This window comes from Prionailurus viverrinus, chromosome E3 (genome assembly GCF_022837055.1).
Source record: "Prionailurus viverrinus isolate Anna chromosome E3, UM_Priviv_1.0, whole genome shotgun sequence".
Classification (NCBI taxonomy): Eukaryota; Metazoa; Chordata; class Mammalia; order Carnivora; family Felidae; genus Prionailurus; species Prionailurus viverrinus.
This window is the reverse complement of record NC_062576.1, coordinates 32856699-32868698: the sequence shown is the minus strand read 5'-3', so window position 1 is coordinate 32868698 and position 12000 is coordinate 32856699. Positions and strand designations below refer to the sequence as shown.

Sequence of the window (12000 nt, the reverse complement as noted above, 5' to 3'; positions counted from 1 at the left end):
CTCCCTGGGTGGCGCATCCCTGAGTCGGCCCCCAAACAGCATAGCATTTAGAAGTTAGCTGGACCCTGTCCACCTTTGGAATCTTCCTATTCTAACTGTGCTGCTTCCTTGCTCTGTGGCCTTGGAGACGTGACTTAACATCTCTGGGCCCTCATTTCCAACTAAAGGGGGGGGGGTTGTGCTGGACTCTGGTCCTGTGAAGTTGTAGAAGGAACTTTTTCAGCACACCCCCCCCCCCCCCCGCTTCACAGAGAGTGGAGTCGCCACTTGAGGAAAGTCACGATAACCGTGGAGTGTTTTTCTTCCTGTCTAGAGAGGATTTGGCCACAGATTTCCTCATTTTTTGACAAATTCTCAGGGAGTGGGGGCCCTAATAGGAAAGAGACAAAATGGAGCTCGTCATGGAAGTTCAAGAACCGGTTCAAGTCCCTGACTGTCCCGGTTCTGGTGACCACTGCCGCGTCCCCGAGGGAGCCGGCGGCTGGGCCCCTCCTGCCATCCTCGCTGAAGGGGGCTGAGAGGTGGTCCGGCCCAGGAGCACTTCTCCCCTGGAACCACTGGCTGCCAGGCCCCAGGGAGCCAGAAATGGGAGGATTAGAGCGATGTCAGGATGGTGTTGACATCTCTGGGGAGGAAAAACAGACGCCAGAAAAATTTCACTTGATGTTCTTTTTGCCATTTAATAAAGCAGCGTGCTTCGGAGTTAGACATTTAGCATCAAAATGGGATCTAGAATCCGCAAATTGAATTTTCCTCGCCGTCAAGTGTTTTCACGAAGCCGCTGCTGGTGAGGCGGGAGAGGGAGAACGGCCCAGCTCCAGCCCTCAGGCCGTCCCTCACCCGTGTCATCTCCCCGGCATGGCTTAGCCTTTGGTTCGGAGCTGGAAGGAATTCAGTAAAGCAAGATATATTGTTATGGTTTATTACGTCAGTGCGTGTGTGGAGGAGTTACTTAGAATCCAGACAAGCAGCTCTTCAGTGCTGTCCTCCACTGTTTTGTCAAGGTTCTAAATGAAGCGTCATCTAGCACTCAAGGGGCCGTATTTCAAGAGTTCCGAGAAGTGTCACCTTCCCCCTTTGGTAGAATAACAGGAAAAGACGTGCTTCAAGCGCAAACAGTCCATTCAGCCTTGGATCAGGCGAACCATTTGTCTCTGTAAGTGTATTTTTCCAGAGCCACCTTCGAAGGGGGGTAAGGATTCGGGGCCCCTCTCCGCACCTGGCCTGCCGGAGTCGCCCTCACAGGTCTTCTCCTCGCCCGGCCCCCCAGGTTCCACTTCAAGGAAACTGACACTCAGTGCCCAGCTGGACTCTGTGCCCTCGCATTTCCACTTCACAGCCACCTCTCCCATGTCTTGTCTGTTGCGTTCGAAACGCCGTCAGTGTTTGCTGGCAGGAAAAGGATTCCTTTGCCACTTGAAGGTAGATCCGCGCCGTCGACCTCTTTGTATTTGCGCCTCTCTGTCGCGAGCGCTTAGCCCGGTCTCTCTTCGCCGGCCCCGCCCCTCGCCTGGTGCGGTGCCCCCCACCCACCGCCTGTGTGCTCGTTGAGTGTCCGGCCCCGCTCATCGAGTTCTCTGCCAGGAGCTAGAGGCACACCTGCCGGGCGTGACTGCGGTTTCCTTTCCGTCCGGTCGCTTCGTCTCCGTGTGCGTTTCCCCCACCGTGGAATGTGTCCGATAATGGGTGGCCTCTGGTGGCACACAGGCCTAGCATGAGGTGGCCGAGTGGCACGTCGTGCAGAAGTCACTCCTTTCCCGTGTCCCCCAATTATGTCCGGGAGCGTGTCACTTTTCGGGGCTGGCGTGCCTTCTGCACCTCCTAAGGATCCGCCGAGTCCCGTCTTTAACAGAGAGAGCAGGCCTGGGCCGCGATGAGTTGACGCAAGTCAACGATCCTCGACTAAAATGTAAAAGCGTTGTCTTTTTTTTTTTTTTTTTTAACACTGCCTGTCAGCGTGGCAGCATGTTGATTTCCAGCTTACACGTGGGGATAGAAAATGTATGTTTTGATACGTACTGATTCAAGTTCCATTTCAGAGAACTGTGCAGTGAGCTCTAGTTCGGGCAGCACCGGTCGTGGCAGAAGTCACGGAGATGGACCCCGGGTCGCCAAGGTTGGGCAGCGCCTCCTGGGGCGCCTTTCAGGATGAGCGGGGTTCTCGTGAGGCGGCCCCCTGACAGCTCGCCCCTTTGTGCGTTCCAGGCATGGATCCTGAAAAACTAGAGCAAATCCAGCTCCCGGTGCCCAGTGCGGCCGACAAGACCACCTACAACCATCTCCTGGCCGAAAGACTCATCAGGATCATGAACAACGCTGCGCAGCCAGGTGCCTGGGGTGTGGCTGCTCACAGGGGCAGTAGAGTGAGAGGGGCCGGGCCGCCGGACCACGCACCAGGAGCCCTGGGGCCTCGGCCTGGCCTTTCTGAGAGCGCAGGCAGATTTCGGCTCCTCCCTGGGCCACCCATACCGCTCTGTCCATCCGCGTCCATCTCCATCTGTCCATCTCCTCGGGATCTCCTCCTCCTTCCTCCCCTGTCTTCCTTCTCCTTCCGCACCCAACCCTTCTTGTGTCAGTTTTGCCAGCGTGTGTCACCCTCCTCTCGGGGAGGCCAAGGCCACGTTTGAGCACGAACCAGCCTGAGAGTGTGTACGAGGGAAGTTTGGAAGGTTCGGATCAGGGGCCCTTGATGGTACAAGACCTGCCCAGCGTGTGGCACCCGTCAGCCCAGTTCTGAGGTTTTGGCCGAGGATCCTCAGCCAAGACAAGGGCTAGAAATAACAGAAGGGGTCACCAAGCACAGTGATTCCTAAGTGGGGACAACTTTGCCCGCAGGGGACGTTTGACAATGTCTGGGGACATTTTTGGTTGTCACAATGTGAAGAGGTGTTACTGTTGGCCTCCAGGGGTCAGGGATGCTGCACAGGACAAGTGCACAGGACAGCCTCCAATGACGTAGGATTATCTGACCCAAAACATCAGCAGTGCTGAGCTTGAGGGACCCTGATCGCCAGGCGGGTTCTCTGCAGAGGCAGGGGGATGGGCCATCAGGGTGTGTGAGAGGGCACAGAAACGGGCCCAATGGAGATGTGGCCTGGTTAAGAGGGAACCACTGAGCGGTACAGTAGGAGCAGTCAGGCGATGAGCCCACGTCAGGCTCAGGAGAAGGGCAAGGGTGGGAGTCGTGATAACAAGTGAGGACTCCAGAAGTTAAGGGCCGTGGGCTCCACGAAGCGGCCAGAGCCCCTTGGAGGCCAGAGGGGCCAGAGCCTCCATGACTTCGGGGAGGGTATACAGAGGCTTGGGGGGATGGCTCCACGGAGAAATGTTGATCGAGTGCCTCCTGCATGCCAGCCGCTGTGTGCAGATGACGAGGGTCCAGGAAGTACAGGACAGGTGTGGCTCGTGCCTTCCAGGAAGCCACGGCTGGGCATCCCAGACTGCTGCGACTCCACGAGGACATAGAATCTCGAGCTTAGGGGCGCTCGGGGCTAGAACTAACACTGTGGCACTCACAGACATAGGGGTGGTGTTTAAAGCCACGGGAGAGAAGAGAGGCATATCGGGGACCAAGCCCTGGACCACTACAGGTATCTCAAGGTGATGCAGAGGGACAGCCAGCACGGGAGCCTGAGCCGGGTCCCACATAGAAGAAGAGGGGCAGCGAGAGAGACAGGTGTGGCTCAGGACCAAGGGCACTTGGTGGGGTCAGTTTCTACTGAAAGGTCCAGTGTGGGGAACAGAGGTCGTCCCCGGGGACAGTGGCTCAGGGGGCAGTTGGCAGGGGCTCTGTCAGCAGGTTGGCTCGGTGGTTGAGGATGGTAGAGCGTGGCCTGGGTGTTGGAGAGGAGCCTCCGGGGTGGGGAGGGACGGCAGCCCCTTAAGGGGGCCAGTGGCAGGAAGTCTGCGCCTGCCAGGAGCTTGCAAAGGAGGAAGGGTCTTGGTGGAAGATCACATCCCAGTCGCCTGGAGGGGGCCACAGGGGTGTCGTGGCTGAGCCAGGGGGGTTCTGCGGAGGGGCAGGCAGCAGCGAGACTGAGCCCCGGAGAGCTGGAGGTGGGAGGCGGGCGGCGGGTGGGCACAGCCTGCGGGGCTGTGTTCGTGCTGGGCCCGTGGGGCCCTGAGAGAGAACCTCGGAGCTGAGACCAAGCAGCCTCTCCCAGTAGATGCTTCCCTCTTCTCCGGTTCCCCTCCTGACACGTGAAGCAGGAAAAGGATGGGCAGGGAGGTGAGCACTCGTGCGTCTGCCTCGAGTTTTTCCCGGTAGCCTGTCCCGGTCCTCAGGGTTCCCAGGGCCTCAGGGCTGCAGCCTTGAGACTTCCTCCTCTCTTGGCCCTTCTTCCACATCGAGCCGTCTCCCCAGAAACGAGCTTAAAGACGCAGGGAGGAGTCTGCCTTAAGAGCAGGGTGCCCTCCTATCAGGCAGTCACAGATGCTTCTAGGAGCTGTGCTCCACGGAGCTTTTGGCATTCAGAACCCCTGGAGTCCACTACCACCCGGGGTGAAGCTTTGGACAAGTCACTTCACTTGTCTAAACCCCAGTCTTTAGAGTGCCCATAGCGGTGGGTTTTTGTAGAGACTTCTCGAGGGAGGGGTCCGTACTGTGCCCACCGCGGCGCCCGGTTCACAGTAGCATGGCAGGTGGATCAGTCATGGACCGAAACCCATACTCAGACTGGCCGAAGCAATCCAGACAGAAACAAAACTACTGGCTTGTGTGACTTGAGGTCTTGTGTAACTTCAGTGCCGGCTTCAGGCGCAGCCGGGTACCGAAGCTCAAGTTGTTAAGACTGTTTCTGGACTCTACCGCTGTGTGTGTGCCCTTCTCTCCTCGGGCTCTGGGCCTGCCAGACATACTCTGGGCGGTCTGGGGGAAAGGGTGGACTGTGGGGGAAGGGGTGGGCAGTTTGTAGAACCCCGAACAGAAGATTCGAAACTCTGGCGAGGGTGCGGGGTGGCCGGTGTGGATCCTGGTCTGGTGCCGCTCAGGCCCCACCACTGTGCCCGTGCTGCTCTCGGCCCGGCGCGAGGAGAGGTTCTCTTGCCCGGTGGTTCCAGCACGGTGTGGAATTGAGCCTTATTGGCTGCCTGGCTCCCTCGCCCGTCCCTCCCTCAGTCACCGTGACCAGAGGGATAGGGCATCTGACCAGCCTGGCCGATGTGCCTGTCCCTGGGACAGAGGGGAGGGACCAGCTGCACCCAAATTGCATGCCCAGGAGTGGAGTTGGTGATTCTCCAAACAAAAGTGGGGGTGCTTGTTCCTGAAAAGAGGAAGGAACCCAGCCAAGCAGAGCAACCACAGATGGCCACTTTTTCAGCCTCCAGTAATAAATAGTAACAATCTTTTTCCTGCCTCCTCTCCCCTGATAAAGGGGGTGCAAGGGAGTACCTGGCATGGGTGGTGTGGGTACATTCTATTGTCATTGACTGGGGAGGGGTTGGCCCCTGGGTTTCCCTCCGTGTCCCCACTGGATGTCCAGGGCCCGTCACCTGTTAACCTCAAAGCGATAAAGGCGAGAAGCTGTATTTGAGGGCTTCCCGCCAGGGTGTGCGAGGCTGACCCAGGTTTCCTGTGCAGATGGGAAGATCCGGTTGGCGACGCTGGAGCTGAGCTGCCTGCTCCTAAAGCAGCAAGTCGTGGCCAGCGCGGGCTGCATCATGAAGGACGTGCACCTGGCCTGCCTGGAGGTGAGGGTCCCGCCCCCGCGGCCCATGTTCCACCGGAGGGGAGGAGGCGGTGGGCAGGAAGCTGCTGGATCCAGATCGGAGCCCCAGCGTCCGCAGCACCAGCAAGAAGCAGGGCGTGATGGCCCCGATGCCTCTCCAGAAGAACTGCCCTTCCTCTGAGACTGGCCCGATGAATCCGCCTAGTTACTGAATTTGTGTGGTTTCTGTTACAGTTACCGGCCTTATATTTGTCACTGGAATTGTATTATTCTTCTTTCTGCATTACAGAGATTTTATACATATTCAAACACACGCACGCTGCTTATTTACTTACGGTTTATTGTGCCAATACCTGCATCCGTTGTTTTTAAATAGTTTTTATTGCCTTCTCCCTTATTTTTCATGTTTATTTGAGAAAATTTGGAAAGTACACGGGGGAAAAAGTAGCAACCCGAGTCGACGCTTTGTTGGGTGTCTCTCCAGATACACACACATGTATAAAAATGGAGTCACCATGGCTATATTTTATAACCTGCTGCCCCCACCTAACTCGGTGTTACCACCTTCCCCTGTCACCACCTTGAATCACCTCTCTTTTGCCCCGTTTTTATTTTGAGCTCACCCTCCCTCCCTCTCACATTACGAACCACTAGATAGATTTAAGGATATTAGCCCAGCCTCTCCCCTGTTTTACATGCTCTCAAATTTTGGGATTAGTAACTCACCCGACTCCCTGCCCTCCCTCCCCACCTCCCTCTGTTTTCACAGGGTGCCAGAGAAGAAAGTGTTCACTTGGTACGGCATTTTTATAAGGTACGTTGCCAGAGCACAGGGGACGGCAGCGTGGTGTGGGTGACGTAACTGGGACTGTAGTGTGTGGGCATACGCACGTGAAGGTCACAAGTCCGTGGCTACTCCGTATGCCTGTGCTTCCCTAGTGAACCACGTGCAGCGTCCTAGTGCCCGGACGCTGTCCCAGTCCCCAGTCCCTGGTCTCGCCCTGCTTCTCTTACCAGGGCACCTGTTGAGGATTCAGTGCTACTGCGGACGGTTTATCAGTCACGTGTGAATTTGTGTATTGCTGAATTTACATATAAGTTGTGAATTACTTACACCTGCACATGACTAAGTCACATATGTAAATTAATAGGTGCATGAATTATGTTTTTCATGTAAAGTAACTTTGAATTGTTTGTGAATTTATGAATTATATGCATGTACATTATTATTTTTTTAATATTTTATTTTTGAGAGAGAGAGAGCAAGCATGAGCGGGGGAGGGGCAGAGAGAGAGGGACACACAGAATCCCAACGGGCTCCTGGCTCCGAGCTGTCAGCACAGAGCCCGACACCGGGCTTGTACTTACGAACCACAAGATCATGACCTGAGCCAAAGTCGGACGCTTAACCGACTGAGCCACCCAGGCGCCCCTGCATGTACGTTATTTATAGACCTGTGTGCCAGGAAACCTCGTACAGGCTTCTAGACGTTTATCATTAAGGGTAGTGAGATTTTGTAAAGGACCACTATGACTTTGAGTAACAGAGAAATTTGTAGATTCCTCTTCGGATTCCAGATGTTTAGTTTTGAAATATCTCCTTGTGATGGTTTTGTGTCATTCTTATCTAGGGCATGATGTATTCCTTAGGGAAGCACGTAATTTGTCAGCAGCAGGTGGATTACTCCATATTCACATGGACCTAGTCCCTTCCTGGTTTTCGACCTCTGCGTCAGGTCTTTCCAGGTCCAGTTAGCCACAGTTTCCCCTTGTCGTTTGGCTGATCAGGAGAAAGGTGTTAGCGCTGCCATTTTCTTGTTGCTCAACCTCTTTGATTTTTTGTATTCTCTTTAAACTACCATGAATTATAGGCACATAGGCACCAGAACTCTTTTGTTTGCAGGAAGCTTTTTAAGCCACTGCCCATTATTGTCCATGTTCATTGAGAGAAAAGCAGGCCTTGTAATCTAGGACCCACCTCGTCAGGCTCAGACGACCCCGTGCAGCTGCAGCATGGTGGGCACACCCAGCCGAGGGTGGACCCCTGCGGTGCCCCACGCACGGGGGAGGAAATCCCAGGCTCCCCTTAGACCATCGCAAGAGGCTTGGCCTCAGCGAGGATACACGTCCTCGGCAAAGCCCAGGAGAAAGTGGAGGCCTCACGGCTGCATTAGTCATCTTTGGGTCTCTTTCCAGGATAACTGCTCTTAGTTTGTCCCCTGCCCCCCACCCCCCACAGAAAGTCTTGCATTGCAAAAACCGAAAGACAGAGATACATAGGTAGACATTTGCCCAGAGGGTTTTCTTCACCATTAGCGAAAGGAGAGCTATATTTGAATTGCAGCTCCCTTCTCCCCACCCAGATCGTTCTTTTATCCTGTAAGTTTTACTTATAAGGTCTTACATATAATACAATCCTATAAGGTCCTAAGTATAATAACTCAGAAGGTGTTGGATATTTCCAGGGTCGTGATTTCTGTGGTTCTTACGTGGAACTTATACTGGAAAAATGTATAAAGGATCTCCTCCATTCCCACCCTGCCCATGTATTTGTGTTTGTACATGTGTGATTCAGGACTTAGGAGAGAGACAGGACAGTTCCAATAGTCCAGATGCATTCAGCTGAATCTCCCCTCCCCTCCCCAGCTGTGCTCCGTCCAGTGGTGCCCATAATGACCGTGCTCGCATTTAGCAGCCCTGGCCGGGCGGCGGGCTCTGTGCTCAGGTTGACCCGTGTCACCCTCACGGCGACCCGCGTAGTTGTGGGCTGTCACCCAGCGAGAGGCTCTGAGAGGTGAAGCTGGGATTTGGCCCCTGGTGTACATGTTTCAGACCCAAGTTCTTGGCCATCACAGCCCCGCGGAGCTACAGAGCCTCACAGGCGTGCCTCAGAAATGAACGGACCAGGCTGTATAATTTTAGCGTTAAGTATACTTAATTATACGCTTCCTTTCCGAGGTGTGGCGCCTCCTGGTTTGAACATGGCAGCTGAGCCGGGCTTCCCCATCTCTCCCACCGTTCTTGACAAATACATGATGTTGAACACTCGCCATTTTAACCACATTTATATTTTAATTATATGTGGTGGTGTTTTGTTGCTGTTTTAATTAGCTGCCTTGACAGAAGGGATCTAACTATACGTGCTTAAAAAAAAAGGGGGGGGGGGAGAGTCGTTGAGAGGCGCAACATGATATCCGGGCTTTCGTTTGAGAGAGCGTGTGTGTTCGTGCTCACGTGTGTATTTTACTTCCTGGTGATTTTCTAGAACTCACTAATGAGAACCAGATGGCCCCCCAAGCCGTGAAGTGGAGTTTATAATACTTTGGTGTTTATGGAAAAAATATGCATAATCTCCCTCCCTTCCTTCCTTTTTAGGGAGAAGAAATTTTTTTGGACATGTTTGAAGACGAGTACAGGAGCATGACAGTAAGTGAGGGGCCAGAAAGCGCTGGCGTGGCCTGTGCGGCTCGTCCTGCGGAACCGAGAGAATTCTCACTTGGGCCTTTCTGACCGAAGGACACAGATTGGCGGGGAACTGAGTTGGAAACGGTGCCTCTGGCTCGCTGCCACTTTTGAAATCTCAGATGACACTCACTCCCCCTGTTAGGGTCGTGCCGTAGATGGGTCGGAAAGATTCACTTGGGTGCAAAATGGTCCCTGACTGAGGTCTCACGCCACGTCAGGAATGTAAAGCATGTTGTACGTAGTTCTGCCCTTGCTGCCCGCCTCACCCTGATGGGAGTGGCTGCTGTCATTCTCTCCCATCACCGATCAGGAGGCCCCAGCCTGCCCAGCCAGGGAGGTGAGAGCCAGGATTCCAAGGCAGAGCAGTTCCCCTGCAGTGTCCTGCCCTTCTCTGCTGGGCCCCTGGAATGTTCTGGCGTGTTGCTTGTCCTCGAATCCACGGCACCTGCTTAGAGTCCTCCCTGTCTGCCTCTGTCCGGCAGGCACGGTCATGGGAAGAGATCGGGTCACGCGGCTCTCTCTGTCGTGTTTATTTCTCTGCATCCCTAACACCTGCCCCTTCGTTGGCAGTCAGTAATTAGGTGACAAACGTCCTTTTCGTGGACACTGCTCATCAAAGAGTGAAGCGATTCGGGAAGTTGTAATGAACCTCAGTGTCACAAACACAGAAGCAGCTTGCTCAAAGTGGCTCCTGGCTCCCAAGCCCATCTCACCGGGGGGTGGACTGCTGGGCCCTCACCACACCCCTGCCCTCGGCACTTCCGGGCCCTCTGCGGAAAGGGAACGTTGTAAATTGGCATTCTTCGTCTCCAGATGTGCCCGAGTAGTGCCCGGGCCTCCTCCGGTGATGTGTAGGCCACCCAGGTGCATCTCACACCTGGTGGTGGCCACTGCCCCCCATCATTCCCCTGACCCCCCGGAAGAGTGTCTCTGTGTCCTACTCTTTGTTTGGACCAGTAATGGAAGTGGAGTGGATTCAGGGGTTAGCTACCACTTTATCTCACCCCCGGGATGTCTCCTTCTGCGTTGCGGTTCTCCACAGGTCGGTTTCCTGTTTGAAACGGGAGGCTCGTACGTCACCTGACGATGTGGAGAAGCTCGGGGTCCTAAACCCCTGCTCAGTTCCTGCTCTTGTTACCTCCTGACGATGCGACCTTCAACGGGTTGCTTCCATCCTAAGCCTTCATTTTTCCCGTCTCTAAAATGGGACCCACACCACGTACCCGGCCTGGATGTGTAATACCGAAGGGGTGCCTCCCATAGACGGTGTGCACGAGTGCTTGGCTCCCCTCCCTCCCACCATAGCGGCCTCCCCCGGCCTCGTTTGTCTGTCTTGTCGCATGTTCATTGTGTGTCCTGCACACATTGTGTGTCTGGCACCCCAGAGAACCTGAAAGGGGGCACACCCCATACCTGAAAGTATAGTCCTTAGGTCAGACTTCAGGAACCAGTCGCTGAGCTAAATGAAGCAGAGATAGACCCTCGGGTGCTGCTGATGTGCTCACGGAGACCCTTGTGCTAAATCCAGGCCTTCATTTTTGACCCTCATTCATTTCTGAATCACCTCCTATCTGATGCAGAAGGTGTAATGATGGCAGCCGTCTGCTGTTCCTGCGGAAGGTGGTGGAGACAGGTGGGGCAGCGCGGAGTGGGCTGCAAGGGGGCGGAGGGCAGGCCGGAAGGCACTGCGGGAAGGCGATGCCAAGGGCGGCCCCGGGGCAGGACATGGGGCTCTGCCACCCTGCCCTGGGATAAAGGGACTTGGGATGAGGGACCCCAGGCCTTTGGAGGAAATTGCTTACAGCGGCCCAGAGGAAGAGGCAGGCAGGGTGTGCTGTCTCCTTGGCTGCTTAGCACAGACAGCCGGGCCCTCACCACACATGCCATGTATAGTTAGCTGTGTGTTCCAGGAGGGAAAAAAAGTGATAGCATTGAAGCCCACCTTCTTTAAAATAGATAGATAGATAGATAGATAGATAGATAAAGGGGCGCCTGGGTGGCTCAGTTGGTTAAGCGTCCAACTCTTGATTTTGGCTCAGATGATGATGTCACAGTTCCTGGGATCAAGCCCCATGTCAGGCTCTGTGCTGACAGCACAGAACCTTCTTGTGATTCTGTCTCTCCCTTTCTTTTTGCCTCTCCCCCCTTGCTTTCTATCTCAAAATAAATAAACATTAAAAAAAAATCACATATTAAAAAAAAAAAAAGACACCTAAAACAGCATGTGATGCTTGAAGCAGTAAAATTAAATCTCTAAGACATTTACCTATATAGGAAATCTCATTCCTTTAGGGTGTCTGGTAAATGAAGTGTCTGTGTCCAACGATGCATGCACATTCAGTGTCAGTACTGATGCAGCAAAGTTCCAGGAGGGGAGGTGTTGTTACCATTCATCATAGTCATCAGAGAAGACTTCCTGGAAGTGGTGTGGAGCTAGGCAGACAGTTCCGCTCCTGTCTGGCCCAGTGGCTGTGGGCATACGCGCTTTCTCAGGGCTCGGTGTTCCCCTCTGTAACAAGGGACAGCATCAGCACTCCCGTCCAGTGGTAGGTGAGCCCCACAGGTGCCCGGAACTTAGTAGGTGCTCACTGAGTAGCTTTGTTTTTCTGATCCCAGGTAAGATGCTGAGCGGCTGAGGAAGGAAGTAGGTTGGTGGTCATGTGGCAGGAGTCGTAGGGCGTCTGGAGCAAGGCGGGCCTGGGTCTGCATCTTAGTTCTGCCACCAGCCAGCTGAGTCTCCGTCTTGTCGGCGGACTGGGAAACATCCCTTCCGGAGTCTTCGGGGGGACGGAATAGGATCTGTAGCTCACCGCCTGCCTGCAGTCAGTGGTCTGCTCTCCACAAACGGGGGCTGCCCTCGCTAGGTCTG

General features: G+C 54.5%; 1 protein-coding gene across 11 annotated transcripts in view; it reads left to right on the top strand.

Annotated features, from left to right (window-relative positions):
- The window catches only part of CLEC16A (C-type lectin domain containing 16A), a 203646-nt gene that overhangs the window by 80140 nt on the left and 111506 nt on the right, over positions 1-12000 (top strand). For all 11 annotated transcript variants that reach the window (XR_007147697.1, XR_007147698.1, XM_047837904.1 and 8 more), the window contains exons 13-16: positions 2206-2328; positions 5579-5688; positions 6436-6480; positions 9042-9092. Coding sequence is in view for 9 of the 11 variants with exons in the window: in XM_047837904.1 (XP_047693860.1) it covers positions 2206-2328; positions 5579-5688; positions 6436-6480; positions 9042-9092 (329 nt within the window). In the remaining 2 variants the exon portion in view is untranslated. The remainder of the gene's footprint in view (positions 1-2205; positions 2329-5578; positions 5689-6435; positions 6481-9041; positions 9093-12000) is intronic.